At 47.0% G+C, this 27,918-nt stretch overlaps 2 protein-coding genes across 2 annotated transcripts in view; one reads left to right on the top strand and one right to left on the bottom strand.

Moving 5' to 3' along the window:
* The window catches only part of LOC106751044 (peroxiredoxin-6), a 1,888-nt gene extending 607 nt beyond the window's left edge, over positions 1–1,281 (top strand). The window contains exons 2-5 of the mRNA XM_014631807.1: positions 107–263; positions 403–620; positions 704–776; positions 909–1,281. Coding sequence (XP_014487293.1) covers positions 107–263; positions 403–620; positions 704–776; positions 909–1,043 — 583 coding nt within the window. The 3' untranslated portion in view covers positions 1,044–1,281. The remainder of the gene's footprint in view (positions 1–106; positions 264–402; positions 621–703; positions 777–908) is intronic.
* On the bottom strand, positions 1,172–27,918 carry LOC106751034 (chromodomain-helicase-DNA-binding protein 7). Its single transcript, XM_014631778.1, is given in 21 exon segments — positions 1,172–3,293; positions 3,295–4,203; positions 4,714–5,418; positions 5,778–5,940; positions 6,070–6,349; positions 6,473–6,716; positions 7,378–8,633; positions 8,771–9,056; positions 10,253–10,688; positions 11,548–11,739; positions 13,508–13,597; positions 14,745–16,901; positions 17,001–17,317; positions 18,048–18,272; positions 18,414–18,947; positions 19,033–19,324; positions 19,442–19,798; positions 21,264–21,661; positions 21,906–22,235; positions 22,421–25,480; positions 27,726–27,918. Coding segments are annotated over 20 exon segments (13,179 nt in total). The 5' UTR covers positions 25,376–25,480; positions 27,726–27,918; the 3' UTR covers positions 1,172–2,240.

The raw sequence follows: 27,918 nt of genomic DNA, 5'->3' as shown, positions 1-27,918 counted from the left end.
ATATATATATATATATATATATATATATATATATATATATATATATATATATATATATATATACACATATATATATGTCTCACAAATAACACATCTCTGTAAATAGGTGGGCTATCTTGTTTTCCCATCCTAATGACTTCACACCAGTGTGCACAACTGAATTAGCACGTGTTGCAAAATTGATGCCTGAATTTAAGAGATTGGGAGTGAAGGTCATCGCACTATCTTGCAATTCTATTGATTCCCATCACAAATGGATAGAAGTATGCTCGGAATAAATGGTTCCTCTTACAAGTAGATATGATACTTGACTCGACAAGTGTCAAATTTATAGTTCTCATCGTGCATGTGAACATTGCAAATATTAGAATATATTAATACTAAGGAACAACATAATTCCAGGATATAAGAAGTTACGGTGATTTAATGGACAAAGAATTTCCATATCCAATAATAGAAGATCAAAGCAGGAAACTGGCTACGTTATTTGGAATGTTGGATCCTATGGAGGTGGACGGCCAGGGATTACCCATGTCAGCACGTGCGGTGTTTATAATCGATCCAGCTAAAAAGATGCGACTATCAATTTTGTACCCAGCTACGACTGGTCGCAATTTTGAGTAAGCATCAGCGTTACATCTCATCTATATACAAATCATATATTTAAATACTATCTAACACTATTTTATACTTTATCTCGTAGTGAAATAATAAGAGTAATTGAGTCGCTCCAGCTTACAGAAAAGTACAAAGTAGCAACTCCCGTGGATTGGAAGGTGGGTTTCAGAAATTTGAATTTTTCCTTATTGAAGCTTTTCATGTTCTTTGAAAAGTTGAGCAAAACTTTAGACATGATTTACTGACGAAAAGAAAATTACACACACTCTGCAAATGTATTTGAATTTCAGAAAGGAGATGATGTAATGATACAGCCGACCATATCGGACGCCGAAGCTAAAGCTTGCTACAACAGTATAAAAACTGTGATGTTGCCTTCCGGCAAGACGTACCTGCGAATTGTGCCACAGCCTATCGACGCATAAGATTCTTATGTAGTCTTCAAAGTGACTTCGAACGACGAAGTCTCTGGTACATAAAACTCGAACTGTATTTAATTCCTCTTTCTTTACTCAGGTTGACCAGAAAAGAATTAAATGTCTTATCCTTGGTATTTGCAAACAACAAAAGAAGCTGTTTATTGTTTCACCTAATGTATAATTAAAAGTACATTGCGTTATATACATTTTATTTTCCAAGTACATTGTTGCTTAATGTTTCTAAGCATAATGTGTATTTATTTACACTCCTGCCTTCTCATTTCGTTCCTTCTTTTTATTAAGTTATTACTGTAGTTACTTTCTCTACATTACGGATTATATCTTGCCTTGTGTTACTTGCTCTTAACTTGCCTTGTATGCGCGCAATAGCGAGTACACAATTTCATAATGCATGAATTTTTTCTTCCTTTTATATATAAAACAGTTCCTTCTTGTTTTAAAACCAATAAGATATAGTATAGGATAATAAATTTAACAAAACTATACCTTTCTTATATACTGTACCATATTACGCAATTAAAAATTAATCACCACGCAAACTATCGAGTGATAAAATACTATCGCAGCCTTCATATTGAGAAACTTCTTTATTTTTTTTTGTTTTTATTTCGCAACGCTCGGTAAATACATTCAAACACTCCGTCGTCGAATGAGAATAATACGCATTACATCTCCCGTGGCACGAAGGAGTTCCGTTTAACTCGTTCACGCGTACGCGCGTGCGTGAAGCGACACACACACACACACATCACATTCACTATCGAGAACCGAAGAAAAGGGACTCTACGGGGCGAAGTATGCTTCTTGTACCAATGTTTGCAGAGGCTCCCCTTCTCACTTAACACTTGTGCTCCGTCGACGATCCGTTCAGAAACTAACATACACACTTGTTTTCTCTCTCCCTCTCTCTTTCTCTTATGGCTTCCGCTTTCGGTTTCAGCGCCAACGGCGAACAGGGAATTATATCTTACATCCAGATCTTCGTTGTGCGAGCAGTGTCGAGTCAGTGGAATAGAAAAAAAAAGAAAATCGTGAACAACAATCTGCAGCAGCGTCAACGTCGTCATTATCTCGGAAATCTCTCTCGCTCATGCCTCCTCCTCCTCCTCCTGCCCCCCTCGTCGAACGTGGATATTATCGCCGTTTTGCCGCGGTGGTTCGACGAACCCTCACGGCCACGACTCACTCGCCAGCCGTGTGACCGTCCTGTTGCTGCTGCTGCTGCTGCTCGGAGGAGTGCATCTCGCCCTCCATTCGTGCCTGTCGTTCCGCGGCCGCCCGTGCTTGTCTGCCGGCGCTGGAGCGGAGATTCTTGCGCTCAGGAGGAGGCTCCGCGCTCAACCGCTTGCCGCTGCGGGCCTTCTTGCCCTTGGTGCCGCCTTTGCTATCCTCCTCGACTTCCGACGCGGTGGTCTTGCTGCCGTCGGCCGCCTTCGCCGCCGGCCCGCCGCTGGAACACGGAGCGGACGTCGTGTTCGCGATCGGCGACGATGTTGCCGTCGTTGCCGCCGTCGTCTCGTTGTTAGCCTCCTTTTTGCTCGCTGGAGCCTCCAACGACGAGGCGACGCCGGCTTCCTCCTGAGAGGGCTGCGCCGCGGCCTTCGCCGGCGTCGTCGGCAAGGAGGACCTCGCCACGGGCTCAATCTCTATCGTCGGTGTGTCGTTGTTCGCCGTGGACTTGGCGTCCGTGGCGGCCTCGGTGTTCCGCGACTTCTTCGCCACGGGCTCCAGAGTCACTTCGAGAGGCAGCGGCGTCGATTGCGGCTGCTCGGTACTCTGGCCGGCGTCCGTGTTGCCGCGGCTCCTCTTCTCGCTCACTCGCGGGCCCGTGTCCTCGATGTTCCGCGTCACCAGCTCGGCGCTCGTCCTGCTCAGGTGCTCGAGCGCCTCCTTCATCTCCTGCTCTTTGCTTTTGCGTTCGATCTTCTCGATCTTCTTCTCCGAAAGATCGGCTATCATTAGATCGGCCGGCTCCGCGATCGCGGTTTCCCTCTTCTCGTGCTGCTGCTGCTGCTCGACACGACGTCTGTCCTCAGCGCCGTGCAACGCCGCCAGATCCGTGTACTGCTGCAGGGTGACGGCTGGATCTACGGAATACCTCGACGACTTTTTCTCAGGCTCCTTCCGCTTCGCCGAGGACGAAGAGGAAGACGACGACGAGGTCTCTACGGTCTCTCGTTGCCTCGAGCCGCTCGTCGACGAGGCGGGTTTNGCCGCTCGTCGACGAGGCGGGTTTGCGCACCGAGGATGTGGTCGCCGAAGAAGTCGGTGGGTTCAAGAGGCCGCATTGGGCGAGGCTCTCGTAGGCCGACGACACGCTACCGGGCTGCATGGAGAACGGGTTAAGGCCGCCTAGGCCCAGCGGCGTGTAGAGGAGGCCGGGGTTTGGGAAGAAGAAGGGGAATGGCGTGGTGGTCGGTAGGCCCGATGAGGAGCCGGACGAAGTAGACGGCACCGAGGACTTGCCGCTCGTGCTCGGCTGGTCCAGTTTGCTGCTGCGCGACTTGCCGCCACCGCTGTTGCTCATACCGGACGAACCGGCCCCGCCGCTCTTGCCACCACCGCCCCCGCCGCCGGACGAGCTCACGGGCGGATTGCTCGCGTCCGCGCCGCTGGTCGACGCCGCCGCCGCGGTCGCGCTCAAGGCCGCCTCCATGCCCGCCAACGAGGGCAGGCCGAGGCCGGCCAGATTGGCGAACAGCGAATTCGTCAGGGTCATGTTGCTGAGATTGCCCAGGTTGCCGAGGCCGCTCAGGGCGCCGAGATTCGGCAGGCCGCCGAACGGCATCAGCAGCGGATTGTTCTTCGGGTCGAAGTTGCCGAGCGAGAGGCCCGACAGTAGCGAGCTGTTGAGGTTGCCCAGTGACGGGAAGTTTAGACCCGACGCCATCGACGTGGCCGCCAGGTTGGCGGGATTCGCCGACTGCTGCGCACTCGTGGGACTCGGCATCATGGGCGGTCTGCCGGGACTCTTGCCCTTGTTCACGCCGCCCCGGTCATTGCCCGGCAGCCGTTTCTGCAAATCGTGCGGTAGATTGCCGCGCTCCTTCACGAGCTCCGCCCACTTGGGGTCCACGTCGAACATCGGATTCTCGATGAGCCATTGGCCCAGACGCTTCAGTTGGGGCGCTTTGCTGCCGGTTACCTGCGATGAGAGAAGCAGGACATTCAGAGAGAACGATTTCGAGCCCGACGATCGAGTTCATGTGGCCGGTATACAAATTCTGTTTACAATGAAAACTTGCCGTATTAAGTACAGTGACGCGAGAATATCGGACATCTTCTGAGAATCTTCCCAGAAACCACAATTCCGTTAAGATCTAATATAACAGGTGAATCAATGCATCCCGCCAAAGTGTTATGAGAAAACGAAAGATCGTCTACGATTCTCCCGTCTTCGAGAGACAACGTGCGACAAACTCACGTCGGTGACTCCACGTTCGCAGAAATTCTAGGATTTCTGAGCGAAGAGCTGATTAAAAAACGGAAGAAACTCTTGATCGTCAACCCAAATCAATTTGAATTCACAAGAATGAATAAAACTTGATAAGAATGGACGGCTCCTTTCCCCTTTCGTTCTTCTCCCGAACCGCTATAAACTCTTAGTTATAGTTAAAAACTAACCGAATATAATTGTTGATTAAAATTCACATACCTTCTTGCCAGTTAATCGATTGATGACCGCGACGTTCTCTTCGCCGGTGAGCTTCTTCCAATCCAACAGAGACGGATCGACGCGCGGTCTTCGTCGTCTGGGCGCACTCAGATACTCCGCGCTCAGTTGTTCCGCCGACATGGCTGTCTGATCCGCCAGCCACTTGTTCACCTTCGCTTCGTGCGAGTAGGAGCCGATCTTGGACGAATACTCGGCGACCTTGTTGATATCGGCGATCATCGCCTCGTAGTTCTTTCTATGACCGCTGGAAGAAGACGGGTGCGCCGAGTTGAACGCCGCTTGCTGCTGCTGCTGTTGTTGATGCTGCTGCTGCTGCTGCTGTTGTTGCTGTTGTTGTTTCTTCAGCTCCCGAGACTGCTCCGCCTGTGCGAGTAGAGCGGAGAAGCTGTCCTTGTGCGAGTGCAGTGACGGCGGTGGCAAGACAGGATTGTTCGAACTCGACGCGCGCGACGATGGAATAGACGTAACGGTGATGGAGAACGGCTTCTGGGCGCTCGTGGGAGGATTCGGAAGCCCGATCGGCGCCGATGTCGGGGTCACGGTCACGTTAGGCGTGATCGTATTTTTCTTACTGTGCTCGGGATAATGGCTGCTCTGCTGCTCCTTCGCCGCGCTGAGGCCTAATACTATTTCGTCCAACTTCCTGCGTTTCTTCTCTTTTCCGATCACTGGTTCCTCCGTTGGCTGAGGAATAAATCGCACACATTGAAGAATTCACGTCGATCTCACGGCTCCTGCCCTCCTCCCGCAGTCATCTTGTTTTATGACGTCAGCAGTGAGAAAACTTGCGCCCGGAATTCTTGCGATTGAACGCTCGAATGTTTTTCTTTTTTTTTTCTTTTTAGTTTTCGATCTGTTGAATCTGATTCTGATCTTTGAAAAATTTTAATCTTCTTACTCGGACGTATATCGCAAGAATTCCGGGCTCCCTCGCCTCCGATGTCATACGACAAGATGGCTGCGACGAGCGCACAGGAATCTTAAAACGTGATACCGGAGAAGAGGAAACGCGGCGCGCGCACGGAGTTACAAAAATCACTCACGCATGACTTCCTCTTCATGAGCTTGTCCAGCATACTATCCAACTTTCCTTTGTTGCTACTGACTTGTTTATTCTTGTTCGGCATAGAGAAGTCCTGCACCTCGTTCATAATGTCTTTATTCATGTCTTTTATAATGTTACTGTCCGAGCTTGACTTGGGATATCTGAAAGATGAATGCGATCATCGCGACGTTTCTCGGAAGATATCCGCAATGATGTTAACACACGCACACACACACACACTATGAGCAATTATAATTCGATCATTCGTCATATTTCATCGAGCGTCTCACCCGGCAGATAAGTCGATGGGCGTCAATGTGCTCGATGTGCCGGGTATGACGGTCGTTTTCCCCGGGACGGTGTACTTCAGATCGAAGGGTATATTCGGTGTTCGCGTCGGCTGGTGCGCCGGAGGCGGCTGGACCACCGGCGTGGAACGTCGTGACTCCTCCGACTGGGACTCGTCATTGAGCTCCCAAGTAGTCGAGCCAGAGAGCACAACTGGCTTGCTGAGAGGTGCTGGTGACGGTGTGCTCAAATGACTGCTATTGAGAAGCGCGTGAAGCTTGGCTGCGTGATAATGAGACACGAGTGATGTCATTACAAACAGGCGCAACGTGTGTAATTAATAGCAATCGGGCGCGTATAATCCGTATAGCCCGTTGAAAACGAGTTACGGTAATGATCGATCACCTCGTTCGGTTTCCACGTCGATGGCGATGTGTCTCTTGCGCTTCTTCGAGGCGGAGATGTTGTTGCCGCTCGATATGGATCTGGACATCCCGTGGTCCGTGGTGATCGTTATCACCTCCGAACATTCCTTCTCGCTCGGGGTGACCTCCAGCTCTTCGCCAGCGCTGAAGTTCACCGACACGGGCCATTCCTTGTGCTCGATCGCGTGCACAATGTGCATCAAACGAGCCTCGATCGCGTGTTCCTGGAAAAAACAAAAATGTGACGAGATTAGCGAGAGTAACGATAAGACCCGGTTCGCGCGTGATCGGGTGAATCAAATGTTTAGACCGTGCTGCGCTTTATTACGGCTGAGACTTTCCTCCGTTAAAAGCCTGGTTTTTCATTTTCTCAACCTGTGTTTAACGTGCGATTTAGGCTTATTAACCTGATGATAAAAATTGTTCCTCCGTTCGTGGTTAATGATTGGAACTTTAAGAGTCACCGCTACAAAACCATCGACTCAATGAACGGAGAAAGACAATTTTTGCATTATCAGTCTTAAAGTCTGGGTCACAAGTTAACGAAAAAATGAATAACCGGATCTTAGGAGCTAATTCTTTCGTCAGCATCAAGCCAGGCGAGTTTCTCCAACGAATAGCAATTTCTTACTCGGATCGTAGGTTTCTTTTCTACCCTTGAACTGACCGCGCTAGTTTGAGAAAAACGTTCCGACACCCAGTACTGAAAATCTACAGTACACGTAACATGAACTATAGATTTCCAATACCGGCGGTGAATATCGGAAGGCGGTCTTCTGGAAGTAATGCAGCCATTTCAGGAGTAGGAGGACAAACCCCATGAATCATATGAAATTGTCATGTGACAGGCACGGAGAAGAAAAAAAAGAGGAGAAGCTGGTTTACCTTCGGCCATTTGATCGACGTGCTGCCGCAGCCGTGGGCCAAAAGCTGCACCACCGTGGGCTCGTTGTTGTAATCCATCGTCTTATCTCGCAAAACGAACGTGTCGATCTGCGGCAGTCGCGACAACGGTTGTATCACTTCCAGATCCGGGAACATCGCCTTCAGCTCCGCGGCCTGGACACTGCACTTATCCTCGATCTGGCACACCTTCGTTTTCTCCTTGGCAACCGCGTCCGTGCTCTTGACCTCCTGTGTCTCGGCCTCCTCCTTAGCTGGCGCATTATCCGACTTTGCGCCCGCCTTGCCGTCATCCTCGGCTGCGACGGCAGGCTCGATGGCAGTCTCGACGTTTTTCTCAACGGCGTTCTTCTCCTTCTCTTTAGCGTCCGCGTCATTTCTCTCGGTCGCTGTTTCCGTCACCGCGTCTTGCGCCTGCGGCTCCTCCGACTTCTCGGCGGAGTCGGCTTCCTCCTTGGCTTCCTTCTCCGAGGTCTTCTCTTCCACTTCCATTTCGACGACAACGGGACTCTCCGTGTTCTCCGCATTGGCTTCCTTCGTAGCCTTCTCGTCAGTCGACTTGGCGGTCTCGCTTTTAACCGGCTCGATCGCCAATTCGCTCTTCTCTTCGCTCTTCACGGCGACGTTCTCCGCGTCCGGCGTCGCGCCGCCGCTTTTCGTGACGGTGGTGATCGTCAGCGAGTTACCGATCGACTTCTCGTCGGGCTTGGCCTCAGCTTTCACGATAGTCAGCTCCACCTGGCTCTTCTCCGACTCGGTGTTCTCGGCGGCCTTCTTGTCGGCGGCGCTCTCTTTGTCCTTCTTCGCCCCGACCTTCTCGATCTTCAAAGTCCCTTCCCCTTTCTCCAATTTGACGAGTATCTCGTCCTTGTCGAACTTCAGGATATCCTCCCTGCTCTCGATCTTTATCGCCTTCTCGCACGTCTTGTCCATTGTCTTCGGTGTCTGCGTGCCCGCGTATATGCCTCTCGAGAGTAGTTTGTGGAACGAGAAATCTGGATCGTTCAATATAGTTATGTCCGTGCGACCGAGGCCGTGCTTCGCGGCTCCCAGCAGCAGTTCCTTGTCGTGTTTACCCAGCTGCCACCAGTCTGGGGTGTCTCCCGACGGTTGGCACAACGACAGTCGTTCTTCGAGGTGCGGGTGCGACAGGATCTCCTCACGGATCTTGCTCAAGAGGTCAACGCGATCGAGTATCTGTCTCGCTTTGGCCGGGCTCAGTTGGTCGACCGGAATATCTGTAAGATTTGCAACGTCAATCAAGTGCGACCTGACACGCACGCACGACTTACGTAAAATCTCAATATATTCAATTACTACACCGGACATGTGGACAATTGAATTCAGCCAGATGTCGCGCTGTAAATGCACGTACCTTCGTCCTCGTTCATCTTCGCGTTACAGACCTTCTTGCACATTGCTCGGAACGACATGTAATAATCCGTGAGATCGTTGTCTGTCTTCTTGTCGAATCTGGCGATACTCTTGAACTTGGTCCAGTCGTATTGAGCCTTCTTTCTGTCGTAATTGACGCCGTACGTGGATACCACCCGCAGGAATTCGCTCTCCTCGCGGCGCGTCCATTTTGCCTTCTGCTCCTCGATACGAGTGCGTTCTCGTTCCTTCACCATGGCCTCCATCTTCTCTCTTCTCTCCATTTTCTGCAAATGTAATATCAGTGGTGGGTGATGCGGGATACATTCTTTCTCTTCCGCGAGTGATACATCAAGGATGTAATGCCTACAAGTACCGTATTTTCAGTGGCATCAACGGAGCCGCTTATAAATGTAGTATTTATAAAGCAAAATTAGCTCCCTGTACATTTATTTCACTACCTAGATAGTAAACGTTTATTTGAAACAAAGTTAAAGTAGACGTATACACAATATTACAAATATAAACATATTATTTTCTTTTAATTTCCCGCGTATTGTTGCGGTAACGATCGCCAGATAGCTCGGACACAGCGATACAATTGCTTTAAAGTGGACACATGCTTTCCTTGATGCTTTCTCTTAATGACGCGCCAGACTTCCATCTGGCAAGATACTCTTTTTCCATTCGCCTCATGATGGTCTTTTTGCCCATCGAGAAGGGTATACTCCAATAGCTTGGCCGCTGGGATCCTCCATGGATTCCCTTTTGGCCCGGCCATCCGCAATCTCATTGTGCAAGAGCAATAAGTTATACAGAATAATATTTTCATATGTACACAGTGCAAGTTTCATCGAATTTTTATCGAGCTCATTTCACCTTACAACCTCCTTTAAGACTCCCATATGGCTACCCTTGCTTCATGACGACAGAAGCGAGAAATCATATGCTGAAATATATTGCAGTACACGTAGAGATAAAAGAATATATGCACAAAATGACACTTTCTCGTGATCGATTCGGCACACTAAAAATTTACGGACGCTCTCCTTTAACTTCAACCATCAATAAATAGCCGAAAATTAGTATAACATGCAACTTGCGTTTTAACTTATCTTTTCTCACGATTTCTGTTAGGTTAATTTTACGGCTATTTATCGATTGTTCGGGTTAAAGGAAAGCGTCCGCGTATTTTTACAAGTGTGCTGAATCGATTGCCACTTTGCGCATATATTCTCTTATCTCCGTGTATCTACCGCAATATATTGTGGCATGGAGTTTCTCGTTTCTAACATAATCAAACAAGGACGGCCAAGGTGAGAAACACGGGAGCTTTAAAGTGAAATAACCTTTGATCCAGGCTCTGAATTATCGTTAAACTTTCGATAAATTTGTAAAATTTTCATTATTTTGGCTCATAGGCGATGCATCCTTAATGAAACGAATGATACGGCAGATTAAGTATCATGATGATTACACCGACCAGGAGGTACATCGCCAATTGTTGCAGATCCCATCCCTGCATGTTCAAAGGCGGCTCGTGCATCGTGCCGGTGTGATTGATGGGCGTTGATTCGCTCTCCATGCCCATCTTGCCGCCGCTGGTCTTCGGGATAACTTTGATGTCCTCTTTCTTGGAGCTGACGCTCCGTTGATAGGAAGATATCACTCGGCGCAATCGCGTGTTGAGATCCACCACGGAGGGCCAGGTCTTCTCGTCGTCCGGCAAGAGACCGTCGTTCCCGTCGTGACTGCTGCTAGCTTCCGGTATCGGGGTGTCCGCCTTGCTGGAAATGGCGGGAGAATCCGCTGGCGTTTCACGGCTGAACTTATCGGAGTCCTTCGAGTCCTTCGTCATGCCGGCGGACTCGCCATCTTCCACGTCGTTCTCCAGGCTATTATCGTCCCGGCTGCTGCTGCTGCAATTTCGGAAATAGTCTATACTGTATCGCTAATGACGATCATAAAAAGGAGTGACGGATAATCTTCGGGCGTTCCCTTCGAACGAGAGAAAACAAGACGCTCTTTTATCGCGCAGATAATTCAGAGAGACTATTTTGCACGATATTCCCGCGACGACTCGCGTTGCGACTTGAGAACTGGGGCGAAAAATAATAATAAAAAAAAAGGAAGGAATGTTGTATCCGATCGACTTCATTTCTCGAACGTTTCGCAACGTCAATTATAAATAGCGACGCGGCCAAGTCGGGTGATCTATTCTGACGCCTTGCGAGCGCGCAAGCTTTTTCGCGTACGCGATAAAATATCTGACGGAAGAGCTTTGAAGATACAAAAGGGAAGATACAAAACACCCCCGTTATATCCCCGGTCTATCGTCTCTCTGCGTCTTTCTTGGTTATAGATCCTCTCTCTCTCTCTCTCTCTCTCTCTCTCTCTCTCTCTCTCTCTCTCACTCTCTCTCATAATTTTCCCGCTGCGAGTGATACTTCGCGAAGATATTCGAAAGACGTTAGCGAGTATGCGTGTAAAAATGAACATTATATACGCGCCATTCCGCTGCTGAAAATAAAAGCTATGACCGTATAAGCGTATATATAGAAAGCGATGCAAGCAGCATATGTTAGGACAGTTAGCAGCGCAAAGGAGACGATATATAGAGAAAGAGATAGAGAGAGAGAAAGATAGAGATAGAGAAAGAAAGAAAGAGAGAGAGAAAGAGAGATATAAAACGAGAAAGAGAGAGAAAGAGAGAGAGAGAGAGAGAGAAATAAACAAATGACGTATAAAAAGAGAGAAAAAAAATACTAAGGTACTCACTCGACACTCTTTCTCTGAGACTGGGAAGGGGGAGGACAGCTTGTAATGAAAGAAAGCGCGGGATCAGTCCTCATCTGGTCGTAATTCTCATAGCCGTGTTTGTAGCAGCCGACTATTAAGGATTTATCTGCTGTCGAATCCCACCATTTCGCCGGTCGATCCGTCAATTGTGGAGGGTCTATCGGCAACGCACTGTAGGGCGGTTTCATTTACAGATTTGCCAATTTATTCTGCGTGCCGATCAGTGTGTATTGAGATACAATTTGAAAAAAATTTCTGTAAAATTATTCGGAGATTCCTCTTTCTCTCTCTCTTTCTTTCTCTCAAGAGAGACAATTATATCTCACTCCGGATCTCTGTCTTGGACGAGATGGAGCACGCGCGCACAATACATGGTGCGCTTGCTCAGGGTGTCTACTCAGACCCAAAAACAAATTCCCTGAGAATTCCCTGATTCTCCAGGCAACTTGTTGAAAATCCCGGATAAAAGGAAAATATTTTTAAACGTATTTTGCAAGTAGATATATATTTGTTGTGTGCAAAGTCCTTAATATTTTCCATTCATAAAAGTTTATAAATCGTTAAGTAAAATTAAGAATCACTTGAGTTTCAATGACTAAACTTAAAATTTTTTTCAAAGAAACTGTAAGGATTCTAAAATACGGGTATTTTATATCGCGTAAATTTTCAAATTTTACCTTAAAAAATCACTAACAAAAAATTATGTAATGCACAACTGGTATAAAATGCAACTATTTTATAAAACTGTTAAAATAAGCATATATCCGTCTTAATTAAACAAAATTGCATCTAACGTGAAATCGTGGTCTTCAATACTGAATATCAGATTAGTCGTAAAATCGGTGCGCTCTAAACATCAGATCAATATAGTTAAACGTTTAAATTATATACGTAAATATAGAACAAAAGAGAACCTATTATAAATATAAGAGAACCGCTCATATTTAAATATTAAACAGACAACTTAAAAACAACCTGAAATGTATATATATATACAGAATATCAATAAGTTCGCAACTATGATTTATCTAGCGTTATTCCTTTATTAGTTAGAATTAATTATAAATTAAATCGTGGTCTTCAATATTAATAATTAATCATAATTTGAAAAATCCTGAGCTATTTTTACTACTTTATGATTTTTGAAAGAAAAAAATATTATTAAATAAAATTCAGTCAACCACACGATATTTGTCTATGAACGTTGCGATAATATAGGTCAAAATGTTTATTTCAAATTCCTTAATTTTTTTCACGCACAAATTCCCTGAGAATTGCAGGTTTTCCAGGTTTTTCCAGGCAGTAGACACCCCGTTGCTTGTCCTCACGGGAAATTTGCCAAAGTATATATGCCGTGACGACACACATAAACGTCCGGGCTCTCGAATCTTTAAAACCGTACGTTTCGTCATCACTACTGTTCCTCTCCTTTTTTTTTATTACAGTGCACTGCTTAACGACAAGTCCCTACGCCTTACCACTCTTTCTCTCTCTGTTGCAGATTTGACCATCCTCGCGACCGCTTTTTACCGCGTGCAAGTATGTGTCTCTCTCTCGCTGCTGTGTTCTCGCGCGAGTATATATATATATATATATATATATATATAAAAAATACGTGATATACATCATACGTGTATGTGCGTGTATGAAACAGGACATGGGAAAACGATTTTATATTAGTAGCGTAGGGTAGCAAACGGATTGCTAGTCGTTTTACAGAGCTACGTAGATCAACGTGACTCGGCTCTATGAGCATTCCTCATACATGAACAGCTCCCAGGATCAACAAATACATCTTGCACATGCAACTATGAAAGCTCCGTGGTAAGCACATATGTGAGTATACACGAGATCCGTGATAGATGGTTTCGGGCGAAGAATGTAACGGAGGTTTATGGTACGAAGAAGCGTGAGAAGAACAAGGCTACGCGCTACTCACCTGACGTGAACGCCGTCGGAGATGTGCTGCACCAGGTCGCCGATGATCTCGTGCTTGATATAATACAGCATTCGCACGCGCAACAGCACTCTGCAAAGGTAAATCCGTAAAGCAAATCGCACATATTTTCCCGTGAACGAATGAGACAGATCGCGCCCGAGAGAGAGTTCGCGCGGACATAATCCCGAAAAATTAAAATCGCGAATTTGAGCGGTGGGACGACGTCCCCGAAAGGTCGCAATTCTGAAAACTGAATACCGAAGCAATCTCCACAAAATGTAACTTTTCTGAAATATATCGAAAGCTTGAAACTGTCCCGAAAACTCATAATCCTGAAAACTGAATACTGAGACAATCTCCTGAAATATTGGAAGAAGTTATAACCGCGAGCCAACTTCATTCTTTTCCAATATTTCGAGAGATTATTCCGATATTCAGTTCAGTTATTCCGGGATGTTGCCCTACTTTTGGAATCTCGATATTTTTTTCCGGGAATATGCATGTCCACTAAAATTCGCGGAGAACCTATACAAGATTGCCACAGAAAATGAGTTTTGAAATTCCCAACTTTTCCATATTTTCCAGACAGTGAAGAATTTTCCATAACCAATATGTAATCTTAAATTTTAACATTTATAGAAGTAGAAGCGCAAAAAAGATAACTTATTAGAAACAGCACAAACTTCGGAATTTAGCAACATAATATAAATCTTAAATGCAAATTCAGGCCACCAAAAATATACGAGTATTGAAAAAAAAAAAATTTATGGCGGAAAAGGCCGATTGAATAAAAATGCTGAATAAAATTGATTAATCATATTTGATTGCTCTCGAGGAATAATCGATTATGATTGGTCTTTTCTTATTGCTTAAGTTTTACCACATCCTTGACACGTAAGAAATGATTTTTAAAATACGTGAGTTTTTAATACATTTGACTATATATAGTTAAACATTTTATATTAATATTTTTTTGTTAAAATCGGTTCTTGTTAAGTTTTGTATTGAATTTTCGACATAGCTATGAGTTAATTTAATATATTGTGATTATTATTTGAAGATCGTGTAGAATTGATATTCAACATTCTTTTGTATAAAACATAATGTATATACGACGATATATATAATTTATATATATATTTAATATTTTTCCCCGACCGATTTAAATTTTCACGGACTTTCCCCGGTTTTCCAGGTCTGTGGCAACCCTCTGCTTACATATTTATCTCACACATACTTGTTAGCGTGACGGCTCAGGTGCTTCCTGTAGTTGCTCTCGAGGAAGATGTCGCCGTCGAACTTCTCGGCATTGCTCCAGTGATTCGGGTCACTCGGTCCCCCGTTGACGACGGATCCCCGAGTCTCCCTGCCTTCGCGCACGCGGCCCTTCTTCTTTTGCCTGCTGTTCCTGCCGCCGGTGTTCATCGACACGCTCTTCACCTTCTCGCCGTTCTCCACGGGCGTGATAAGGTCCCAGATGAAAGTACGGATTTTCTCGTCGCCACGATAATAACGCAGACAGTAGAGCAGGATAACGCGCGCGCAGTCCTCGACGTCGACCTCGCGCCAGCCACGCCTGAATTGGCTGTGCTGCAGGATCTCTTCCCAACGACCCCAACCGAACGTCAGCAGTCCTCGCTCGACCTTAAAGCATTCGCTTCGCGCCCAGCTGCCGTAAACCACCTCTCCCTCGCGCGGCACGTATTCGTCGTAGAATTTGCGCGTCTTCTTGTTGAACTTGTCGCGGCGTTTTTTGCCTCTGCCGGACAGGCCGATGCCCGTGTCGTCGTCGCTGTTCTCGTCCGAGCTGTCCAGCTCGGACATGTCGACCACGGACTCGTCATGGCCGTAACGCTTGATCTGCGTCCTTCGTCGTGGTTCGGATATCACCAGCTCGTCCTCCTCTTTCTTCTCCGTCGTATCGATCTCCGCTTTCTTCGCCCACTTCTTCCAGAAGTCGGGATCGTCTATGTTGATGTCCGACCGGTTCGAGGAGCAGGCAAAACTCGCTTTCGAGAACGTTGAGCCTTTCTCCGCCTCGATCGTGATGATCTGCGTTCTTCGCTCGAGTATCTGCTCGATGTCCTCCTCGCAGAACTTGTCGCCGGCGTTGTCGTCGTCCATGATGGCGCCGTACGCGCCTTTCTTCAGCAGGTCCTCGATCTCCTTCTTCGTCAGCTGCTTGTTACTGGGGTCTTTGCCGCCTTGGCTGGTGTTCATGGATTGCAGGATCGCCTTGTCGAGTCCCAACTTGAGGGAGGCTTTGTCGAACATCTCCCTCTCGTACGTGTTGCGGCAGAGCAGACGGTACACCTTGACCATCTTTTGCTGGCCGATCCGGTGGCAACGAGCCTGCGCTTGCAGGTCGTTCTGCGGATTCCAGTCGCTGTCGTAGATGATTACGGTATCGGCCGCGGTCAGATTGATACCGAGGCCGCCCGCCTTCGTGCAGAGCAGGAAGACGAAGCGATCAGAGTCGGGTTTGCTGTAACGATCGATGGCGGCCTGTCGCAGGTTACCCCGAATCCGGCCGTCGATCCTTTCGTACGGGTACTTCTTGTACAGCAGATAGTCCTCCAGCAGATCCAGACACTTCACCATCTGGCTGAAGATCAGGACTCGGTGGCCGCTGGCCTTCAGTTTTGGCAACAGCTTATCGATCAGCACCATCTTACCGGAGCTGTTCACCAATGCGTGGTAGTACGCCTCGGAGTCCTCCTTCTCCCCGGTCTTGTAATCCAATTGGATCTGATCTTCGGCGCCGTTCAGCAGAAACGGATGGATGCAGCACTTTCGCAGCTCCATCATGGTGTTCATGAGATTCGGAATGTTGGCCGATGTGGTGCCCTTGGCGAGAAACGAGAAATTTCTCTCCAGTATGCCGCGGTAATATTTCTTCTGTATATTCGTCAACTCCACCTCGACGACGGTCTCCTCCTTTGGCGCTAATGATTTCTCGACGTCTTCCTTCAAACGACGCAACATCATCGGCTTGAGGAGAAGCTGCAGCTTGTGTACCTCGCCCTCGCTGCTCAAATTGCCGAATTCCTTGAGGAACGCTTCGCTGCTCGCGAACTGCACCGGCTCGAGGAAATTCAGCAGCGAGAACAGCTCGTTGACGTTATTCTGCAGCGGTGTGCCCGACAGGAGCACCCGGTGCTCCAAATTCAACTGTCTGAGGCCCTCTAGGAGCTTGCAGTTCCGATTTTTCAACCGATGCGCCTCGTCTATGACACAGAGCCTCCAATTGTATCCGCGCAATTCGTTGAAGTCAGTTATAATAATTTCGAACGTCGTGATCAATACGTTAAATTTGACCAGATCCTTGATTTGCTGTCCTTTCTCGCTCTTGTAATAAACCTCGTACTCCTGAAGCATGGTGCGACTTGCCGCGCTGCAATTCAAACGCGAGCCGATTCGTTCGGTTTACACTTGCAGGATGTGCACGAGAGCGAGAGAGAGAGAGAGACTACATCAATAGGTGTATACTTACGATCCGTGATATACCACGACATTCATGTCGGTCCAGCTTTCGAACTCTCGCTGCCAATTTGGAATGGTCGACAATGGGGCTATAATCAAGAACGGTCCACGAATTCCGTATTTATAGACCGCGTCCACGAACGTCAGTGATTGAATGGTCTTTCCCAAGCCCATCTCATCGGCGAGAATGCAATTGTGTCCGTTATACCACGAGAACAGCAGCCAGTTCAATCCCTCCAACTGATACGGCCTCAGACTATTATTGCTCTTGTAAATTGGCGATTCTTCCAATTTTACCCAAGCCGCAGCATTAGGTTTCTTCTTCGGCTGAAATAAGATCGCGAAGAGTTTATACGGGCGACGTGAATGGAATAGTAGAATTGCACAAAAAATGCAATGTGAAATGAAATATCAAGACTGATCCTTCTTGGTCTTAATCAAAAACGAAGAAATTTAACGGGCCTTTAAGAACAAAATATAAATGTATAGAGTGTTCCGGCATAAGGAGAACACCTAAATATCTTTTTTGTTTTTAATATGAGAAATGTTAAAAATCGAAAAAAATGATTGTAAAAAAATGTTCTCTCCCCTCTTTGGAAATTATTCAAATTCTGCTTTAAATCTTTTTCATCTCATTAAAAACAAGGATATTTATTTAGGTATTTTTATGCCGGGACTTCCTGTACATTATAGTGCCATTTAAATATTAATATTGTCAATATTATGTTATTGTGAGAAGATGAATAGATTAAGCGTGAAATGACGCATGTCCGATCCAAATAATATTTGCAGCATAAGTGAATAATATTATTGGGGCTCGGGGATTGATTTAAACATGAAAGGTTGATTCCCCGTGTATGTTTGTTTCGGGAATATTCAGCACGTGCGTCATTTCACTAAACTTAAATATTCATTCGCTTAAACTTGAATTCATCCGTCCACAATAATATTAATATTGACATTTAAATGATATTTAAATGGTATTATAACATAAATTTCTTCTTTTCCGCAATTATTTAAATGTTGTAAAGTATAAGCATTGATGTGTATTTTCTACCTTCCACTGGTCCTTGGGTGGCACTTTGTTAAATCTTGCAAATTGCGCTATTTTTTCAGGATCAACATCCTCTTCCAATTCCCACGTAGAATCCTCATATTGAAGGGATCGCCACTTGACCAAGAAGTGCCGGACTGTTTCCCCAGTGGTCGGATCAGTGTGCGTTGCTTCGTCTAAGACTCGATCAACTTCGACAAAGTCTGGATTGAAAGGATCATCCTCGGTCTGGAAAAAAAGACAGCAAAAAAAAAAACAATGAGAATATTATTCATAGAATACGCGATGTTCTAAATTCTTACTGATNATATATATATATATATATATATATATATATATATGTTTTTAAGTAATAAGCTTCAAATATACATTTTCGAAGATGTTTGTATTCTGCTGCTGTTTCTGCTTGAATCTCTTCAGTTTCGCTTGAATACGTTTATCCCCTTTGTACATTTCCTCCTCTGTTCTCCACTCGCAATGCAGGTACGAAAAGTTCCGGTATTTAACGAAATATTCTTCGACCTCGATCATCTGCGGTTTCGCCTCAACAACGGCAGTAGTCTCGGTAGTAGTTGATTTGGATTCCGCAGCGGGAAGTTCCTCCTGTTTCTTCGAATCCTCCTTCACGCTGTCGGCCTCATTCTTCTTCTTCTCTTTCTCCTCCTCCTCTTCCGTATACTCAGTCTTTATTTCTTTCTCAGTCGTTTCGGATACCGCGCCTTCCTCCTCTTTTACGGGATCCTCGGTCGCCGTATCCTTGTCCTCAGCCGACTCCTTGTCCGTATCCTTTTCCGCAGGTGGTTCCGTCTTCGGCGTGACCGGTATTACGGGCTTAATTTCTCTCTTTCCCATTCGAGAGCATAAAATATGTTGCACAACCATAGAATCCTCATCGGTAGTATTCTACGAGACGAAAGAGAACGGAGTTGTCATTGTACTGCAAGCCGATTTTTAAAAAGACGCACCTGGCAATTTTAGAAATACTTACAATATACACAAAGTTGGGTTTGTTCGGTCCGATCTCATTGCCTTCGTTCTCCTTTTTAGCGGCAGCAGGTTTCGAAGTGTTCGCACCCTCCACCTTCTTCGAAAGTTGAGTCTCTTGTATGGGAACGTCATCGTCCGAGAATCGTAACATCACATCGTCCACGTACTTCTTGCGGTGAGTATTTCTCGCAGAACGCCTCTTGTTTACGTCGTCGCCGGCCTCCGGTGATGGCGGAGGAGTCGCCGCCAACTCTTCACCGTCGGAATCAGGCGCAATGCGACTCTTGCGTTTCCTGTACACAAACACGCGCGAAATTATTATACTTATTTTACTTATGATTCTTCATGCGATGAGAGAAATTCTTACTTCAAGCTATCTGCGTTTCTCATTGAAAAATGTTACCACTTACTTGGAACTTCTGGGAGATTTTCCCGCAGAAACCTTGCCGGTGTTCGATCGTTTTCTAGGCGCGGGTTTCTTTTTATTGGAGGTCACATTTTCAGCGGCCGCAGTCGTCGCTTCCGAGTTTTCCTCTTTTTTCTCTTCCTCCGGAATATCTTCTGCTCCTATCTTCTCTTTTCCCTCTTCCTTTACTTCAGTTAACAGAGGCTCAGTGGTAGAAGAATCCACTTGTTCCTGATCACCTTGAATGGACGGTTCACAGACCTTTGTCTCGGTGTCCTTAACAGCACTGGAATCCGAAACGGCAGTTTCTTCGCTTTCGCGTACGACTTCATCGTCAGCAGACTCAGATGGAGTAGTTTTTCTATAAGAACAGCAATAAATTTAATATTGTTTGATGAGAGTGTATTTTATTCTATGTACGAGTTGTGGATTCTGTGGAGAAGGACAAGATTGCGTAAACTATTATATAGAAGAATGTTATAAAAGAATGGTTTAAAGAACTAAATAGTGATAAGGACGAAAAATAGAGTAGGATATGCGATGATGAGTTAGATATAGTTAAAGGAAATATATTGCGGAAGTTATGAGAAAAAAGAGAGAGAGAGAGAGAGAGAGAGAGAGAGAAAGAGAGAGAAAAGGAGTTGTAGAAAAAGAAAAAGATAAAACTAGTGATATAGCAAAAGAAAATTAAAAGTCAAGAAATATGTAAGGAAAAGTAATAAATAGTTTGGGGCTAGTGCAAGAATTAAGTAGGAAATAAATAAGGATAAGCAAGGATAAATGATTAGATATAAAAGGCTGTGACAGATAAGATAGAAATGAGAGAAGCATTGTTTGTGCGACGATATTTATGTTTTAGATTTTAACTACAGTCAAGTAGTTATAATATGTGGATGGATTACGTATGGTTAAAGTAAAACTTGTAAAAACCTTCTTGACACGTAAGCTAAAAGTAAATATATATATAGAGGAGAAGATGGTACTAATGGCTGCCTTTAATATCCCCGCTATTAGATGACGAATACCAGCGATTACTTATGAAATAATTTGTTTAATGACTCGTTGTTACGCAGTGGCGCTAATATGCCAATATACAATACGTCGACATTTGTTACAACGCATTTTTACTTTCGAGCATTTTGAAATGTTTTCAAGGTACATTTTAGCATTTAATTATATATATTTTCTCACAAATATTTATACACTTGAGTGTTTTATTCGTCATTTAATTTTTTACTCCGCTATACACATTTCGAGTTATGCCAAATTAAACAATGGCATTTTGATAACTTGGCCCCACTAAAAGATAATAGATTTAATACGACCTCATTTTTGAGATTTTTATGTAGTTAATAAAAATAGTTAATAAATCAATAACTCAAGTTTAAAAGTATATATAAGTATATATTCATTTTATAGAAATTGCCTTTTGATAGTTTGCATCTACCTTCCAACAAGCAGATATTACATTAAAAATTTACAGTCATATTCATATTGTTATTTCTTCTACGAGAGTTTATTTTGAGTATATAAATTTGTAACAAAATATTTTTTTAAACAAAACTAACTTTTTAAATCTATTTTAATAAAGAGTCATATTATCATCTCTGTTCCTCTTCGACCAATTGCAGCATTTTCATAAATATCGTCCTAAATAATAAATATTCCATAACTCTGGCTCGAAGAATTGAGCAATATTTTGACGAACGTAATTGGAGTTTTCAATTTCAAGTATTATTAACAAAGCTTTCGTACAACATGTAAATGGGACGGCAATAACACAATCTTCTTCTCTATTTTATTCTACGTGCATGTATCATACTCACTTCCTGTTGCGTTTCGTAGAATCCTTGTCCTTATTCCTCTTCCTCGCCACCTTCGGTGACTTAGGTTCTTTCGGCGGTTTCGGTTCTTTCTTAGGCTTCGGTTCTTTCGGCTCCTTCGGTTCTTTCGGTTTCCGCGGCTTCCGAGGCGATCGCGACTTCCTACTCTTGTTCCACTCCTCCTCCATATCACCGGACGACGGTTTCATGTCTTCCGAATCCGCGACACTGTCTACAACGTTACTACTATCACCCGGGGTAACTTTATTGTCTGACAAGGGCTGCTCGGGTTGCTGCTGAGTGATGGTAGTAGGCGCGGACGCCTCTTTGTCAGCTTTCTTCCGACTCTTCTTCGCGCGCGGTGTACCCTTGCTGCGGCCACGCCCAGTGGTACTAGAAACCTGTGTCAAATAGCACGACATTTAGTACGAGACACGGAAATATCTTCGTTTAAGCGTAGTCTATAACGGGCAGTGAAAAGTATGTTCACAAGAAGTAAAAATAAGAAATTTACCGATCATATTCGAATATGTAAGAACAATCGGCTACGATTGATCAAATTCTCACTCTTACTTCTCATGAACATTCCTTCTTTGCTCATTCTAGAGCACGTTTTAAATTTTACAAACAGCATAAAATATCCACCTGTGGACTGTCGACCACGGCGGCTGTAAACATTGGCGTCTGCAGTATGCACTGCGGACCGCCGTTGCACTGGTCGTTCGTCTCATGCTGCTGCAGCGCCTGCAACTTCTCTTGCAAGGCGACTATCTTCTCCTGATTCTCCGGAGTCGGAGGTGTGCAGAACAGTTCCTGCAACTGCTGTTGCAACGCCGCTCTCTCCTGATGATGCGTGACCGGCGCGCAGGTTGTGCCGAAACCGCTCGCCGCGACTGGCGCCTGCGTCGGATTAGCCGGCATACTGTACATGTTTGGCATGGTATTACCAGTGATCATGTCGCCTCCGGGGTGATACTAGAACCGAGATAATTAGAACACATGTTATCATGTTGCAGGTATAATCAAAATCTTGAAATTTCATCCCGGATAACATTTACACGATCGTAAAGAAAAAAAAAAGGAAAAAAAAAACACGCAATGTAGCGCAAATACAATTGTTGTTGCAAGTTTCGTAGAACGGTTACAAAGAAGCGGGGTACCTGATGTGGCGTTTGTGAATTTGGCACGGGAACGGCAGGTTGATGCGTCGGCAGTACCATACCGGCGGTCTGGCTGACCGTGGGTATCTGTTGAGCGTTGAGATGCGTCGCCGGGACCGGCGCGCTTGGATTCTGCATCGGAGGAGGAGCCTGGATCTGCGGCATCTGAGGCGGAATCATCGCGGTGTTCTGCGGCATTATACCGACCTGCTGCGGCATATGAGACGGCTGTGTCTGCGGCTGTGTCGCTGGCTGCGGGGTGACGCAAGCCGGGCCTTGCTGAGCCGCCTGCGCCGGTTGTCCCACCAATTGGGGCTGTGTTTGCGGCAGTTGAGGCTGCGGCTGTCCCAGCTGAGGCTGTACCAATTGCGGCTGCGGCGCCGGCGGGATCGGCTGCACCGCCTGAGCTTGATTCAGCACGGGCTGTTGTTGGGGCTGCGGAATTTGCGGCTGCTGAGTCGGGGCTATCTGTTGTTGGATTTGCTGCGGCTGTTGCTGCGGTTGAGGTATCGGCGGCTGCGTTTGCAGCTGCTGGTTCATCTGAACAGCCGGCGACTGATCAATCTGCTGCGATTGCTGCGGCGACTGCAGAGGCTGAGCCGGCGGCGGTATCGCCGCCTGAGCCGGGACCATCTGCGACTGAGGCATGTGAAGCTGCTGCACCGGCTGCTGCACTACCGCTTGCTGCGGAGGACAATTGATAGGTTGTTGTTGCTGCTGTTGCGCTTGCGACTGTCCCATTGCCGGTTGAGTCGTGCTACTCAACGGCTGCTGCTGATGATGCAGAGCACCGACCTCTATACTCTGCTCCTGAGGCTTCGTCGTCTCGCACGTGTTCTGACTCTCGGGAACGGGATTCTGCATCGGCGCAGGAACCTGCTGTTGTTGCTGCAACGACGTAGTCACGTTCGCGCATTCCATGTTCCCGCTTGTACTCGACGCCGGAAGGGACTGCACCGTCTCCACCTGAGGTATGCTCGCCGATGTGGGCGTAGAATCCGAGGGTAGATTGTTCTGCTGATTACTCGGCGGCGCCGAGGTGTCCACCTGCGGTGGTACCAGCGCGGCGTCCGGCTGCTGACTCTGAGCGCTCTGATGCAAGGAGGGTTCGGTCTCCTGCTGCTTTGGGGTTTCGATCGGATTCTGCACGCTCTCTGTCGTCGTGCTCGGATCCCTCGTCGTCGTTGTGTTCGTCGTTGTCGCCGTCTCCGCGATGCCGTGGACAGCCGCCTCCGGCCCGGTCACGGGGAACATCGCGGGAGCGCTCTGCTCGGACGTAACGGGTGCCTGCTGAGGCTCGACCACGCCACCGCTTCCTCTATCCTCGCTGACACCGATGCTCGGCCTGATTTGAGACTGCTGCTGCTGCGGCGGCGGCGGCGGCGGCTGTTGTTGCTGCTGCGGATGCGACCACTGTGTGGGCATCGGCACCCGGGGCCCGGCGACCGCCGCCGGAGGCATAGGACTCTGCGCCGTCGACTGCGGCATGACATTCGGTGTCTGCGACATCGGCGGGCGCGTTTGGAACTGACTGTACTGGTCCGGAGCCGAACCAGGCACGGAGTTGGACACGGCAACCCCCGGCATCACCATTTGCTCCAGAGCCTGCAGGGTGCTCGGCTGCGACGACGGATTCATCTGCATGGACGTGGGCGGGCAGGGCGACACGGACATCGCGTTCGACTGGTTGCCCTGCTGATGGGGCAGCTGAACGTGCGGATGCGGCGACAACGTGGTGGATTTCGCGGGTGACATTATGGGCCTAGGTGACATCTGCTGTTGCACCGCCGGCGGACGCGGCGACATCTGCGGCCTCGGCGACATTTGCGGCGACAACTGGGGGAAAGTCGCCCGATACTGAGGACTGGTGGCGTGCTTCGCCGTGCCGAATTGCTGCGGGGGCGCCGAGTGCTGCGGCTGATTGAACATCGACGTCGCGTGATGGGGATACTGCGGGTCCATCGTCGGCTGTTGCGGCGTGCTCGGATGCTGAGCGTGCTGAGGATATTGCTGCGGATGAGACGGGTGCGGCTGGTGAGTCGGGTGCTGCGGATGATGATGCGGCATCCGCTGAGGTGCCTGCTGAGCCTGCTGCTGCTGATGAAGCGCCGACGGGAAACCAGGGTAACCGGGAGACGCCTGATACATCGCCACCGAGTTACCCTGCTGGTAATGCTGCTGCTGGCCGACCATGTGCTGGTAGACACCGCCGGACGCGCCGGCCTGCATCGACTGGTGCAGCACACCCATGTTCCCGATCATTCCCTGTTGATTACTAAAGTGCTGCTGCTGCTGCTGCTGTTGCTGCTGCTGCTGCTGCTGCATCTTTTGATTAATCACGCCAGCCTGATCCTGCTGATGAGAATACTGCGGTGGCATGTGTTGCCTGTACGTGCCGGGCTGCGGTGCCATCTGATTGTAATGCCTCTGCATCTGAGGGTAAGCGCTGCCGTTGCCCGGCCAACCCTGTTGGCTAGGGTCTATGCTCATGTTAGCCCTGGCCATCGAGTGTTGCTGCTCCATGGAATACATATTGTCGTTATAGCTAGGATACTGACCACTACCACCCGGATGAGGTCCCCTGTGCTGCGGTGCGATACTGCGGGCCTGGTTTTGAAAGGCGCCCGGCACCATAGCACGCTGAGGAGCGCTACTATCGAACGTTCCGAGGTTTTGGTTAAACATACTGCGCTGCGACGGGCTTTGCAACTGACTGGAACCACCAAATTCAGATCCGCCGAATGAGGTCAATTTTTGAAGTGGAGATTCTTGGGAAATATTGTACGACTGATTAATGTAACTCCCTCCATTAGGGCCAGAATTCAAACCGTCCCTGGACACCGCTACGGAATTATTCGCAGGCGCAGGATCGAAATGATCATTCCCTCCGAGATCAGGAAGAGCGTCGAGCATCGAGCCACTGCCATCTTCACCAAACAGATCGTACGAGTCCATGTCTACGCTAAAGGACTCTTCGCCTCCATTCCAGGCTTAAGAGAATACTGTACGATCTTTTCTATAGCCAGTAACGTGTCCATGGTAAATCCAAACTTTTGCCCTCTGAAACAATTAGAAATTCACCGGTGTAGACGCCTCGCCGAGCCGAAAAACCCCGGGGTAAACGTAACATGCAATACGATGAGAATTGTTTACTGTACTAGAGGTCATTTTCGTCGAGGCGACATACGCCAAAGGGGAAAAGCTATACGCTTATGGTTTTAATTGTTCATAATCGCAATAACTTCTCCCCCTCGGAATACATCAGAGTTGAAAACAAAAATTCCTGCCCTACTCTTACATATATATATATATATATTAGTACTTCAGAACTAGATTGTATCAATTCTTATACATGGTAAAAACACGGCAGCTACAAAAATCCGGTAACAAATGAAAAGCAATGGGATATTGTTAATGACAATAAAGTAAAAAAAAAAAAGGGAGCGAAATATATATATATATGGTAATGCATGGATCCGTATTCGTTAGTTAGATAGCAAAAATAATTACGAGAATCGAGGACGATATAATTACGTAACTACGTTACTGAATAAGACATAAATCGGTTTCCATTTTTTATATGGAACTATTCTATTTTTATGTTAGAATATAAATGGCAAAGTACATTAACATATCAAGTGAAAATGCCGGTAACACATTAAGATATTGACAGAATCGTTTTTACATATTACAGAGCGGAAAAATTTTCAAGACTTTTAGCGACAGAATAGAAATCAATATTACAGCCGGCATAATTAAAGTGATTCTTGACTCAGATAAAAGAACATAAAAAGATATCGATTCGGTCTTCCGAAGACGAAAGTAAAATGTAATCGTCGAAGGATACAGCGATAACCAACTTTTTCGAAATAGTGACAAATCACAATGTAGAATGCTGACACAAACAATGGTGTAACTTTTTTTTTTAATGCGACAGAGGCGAAAATCGGCGCGGCATCGCCGATCGATATACAATGTCGAATCGAAGGAAGCGGACGCAGCTCGAGTACGGAAAAAGAGAGAAAGGTACAAAACAAATAAAACCAAAAAATTGAAGCGGCACACGAACCTGATACACACTGACAAATACAGTGCGACGCACAGAGAACGGGAAAGAGAAAGAGGGAGTGAAAAGGATAGAGAGAGAGAGAGAAAAAGGAGAATGTATGTCTCTAGCGTAGGGATGGGACGAAGTTCAATATGTACTCATGAATCTCGGTGAATTCAATACCTAGAGGTATGGTTTCACTGAAATCGAACAGTACTTCGAAAAATCGTGAATGCACTTCACGCACTGATCTGCAAACTAATTTAATACAATGAGTTCGCACAACGAATGATAATGACGAATGATAATATCATGCACAACATATTGAGATCTTTCACGGATATTCGGGAACGTAACGTTATCGAAATATAATAATAATTTTATGAAATGCGCTCGAACCTTTTACGGCCTTGTGTCGAATAATATATGTGCAAGATTTCGCAACGATACGATATACGAATGTTATCGATATTACTTGAAGTGTGCTTAATTCCCCGTCCCTATTCTCCTGTCTCACGGAAAATGAACGAAGATACACTTACTCGGTGCGCGCGAGACAGCAAGTGCGAGCAAACGAACGAGCGAATGAACGGTCGAAACTGCACCAAACGAACGGCGACGAGAAAAAAGGAAAAAAGGAGGTCCTGCTCTCTCTCTCTCTCTCTCTCTCTCGGCAGCGGTTCGCGACGCTCGACCGTATTTCATCGGCCGCGTCTTTACCGCCGCAAAGTGGAAGCCGCCGCGGCCCGCTGGTCATGGGGTTATGGCATACGCTGAAATCGACGGCGGGTCTGACTGTCTCTCCGGCACGAGCGTCGTCGGATCACTCGCGCCGATGAGAGAAACGACAGCGGCGACGACAACGAGCGAGAGAGCGGGTGAAAGAGGGAGTGAGAAAAAAGCGACGAACCGACTACGACGGAAAGTACGCCATTATCGCGAGCGTGCGCGCGCGAGAGAGAGAGATAGAGAGAGAGCAACGCAAAGAGAGAGAGAGAGATTTCCGTTCGGAGCTACCGCGAAAGAGAATTCGTCGTCGCACGGCCACCGCGACGCTCGATATTCCGACATCGGGCGGATAGAGCCCGCGTCACTCCGCTTCACCGGCCGACCGATTCCGTCCACGGAGCACTTTTTCCAGCGGTGGCACTTTCTTGCGGCGCCCAGGCAAGCAAGCAGGCAGGCAGACGGGCGAGCGAGCGGACGAATGGATGGATGGATGAAGGAGGGAGGGAGGGGGAGAGAGAGAGAGCGCACCGTCGCTTCAGCACTCGTCCTGTCGTCGCGTTGCTCGCGGCCAAAGGACGCGCCGTTGCGCGCCCGCGTCTCCTCGGAAAAACCACCCTCGTTAGCGCGCGCGTTCACACAGTTTCCACTGACGGCGGCTTTGACGGCGGCACGGAGACCGCGGCCGAGGTGTTGCGAGCGTGTCCATGTAGACTCGAATCAT

This window comes from Dinoponera quadriceps, unplaced genomic scaffold (genome assembly GCF_001313825.1).
Source record: "Dinoponera quadriceps isolate SergipeBrazil2010 unplaced genomic scaffold, ASM131382v1 scaffold6073, whole genome shotgun sequence".
NCBI lineage: Eukaryota > Metazoa > Arthropoda > Insecta > Hymenoptera > Formicidae > Dinoponera > Dinoponera quadriceps.
This window is presented reverse-complemented; position numbering and strand designations above follow the sequence as displayed.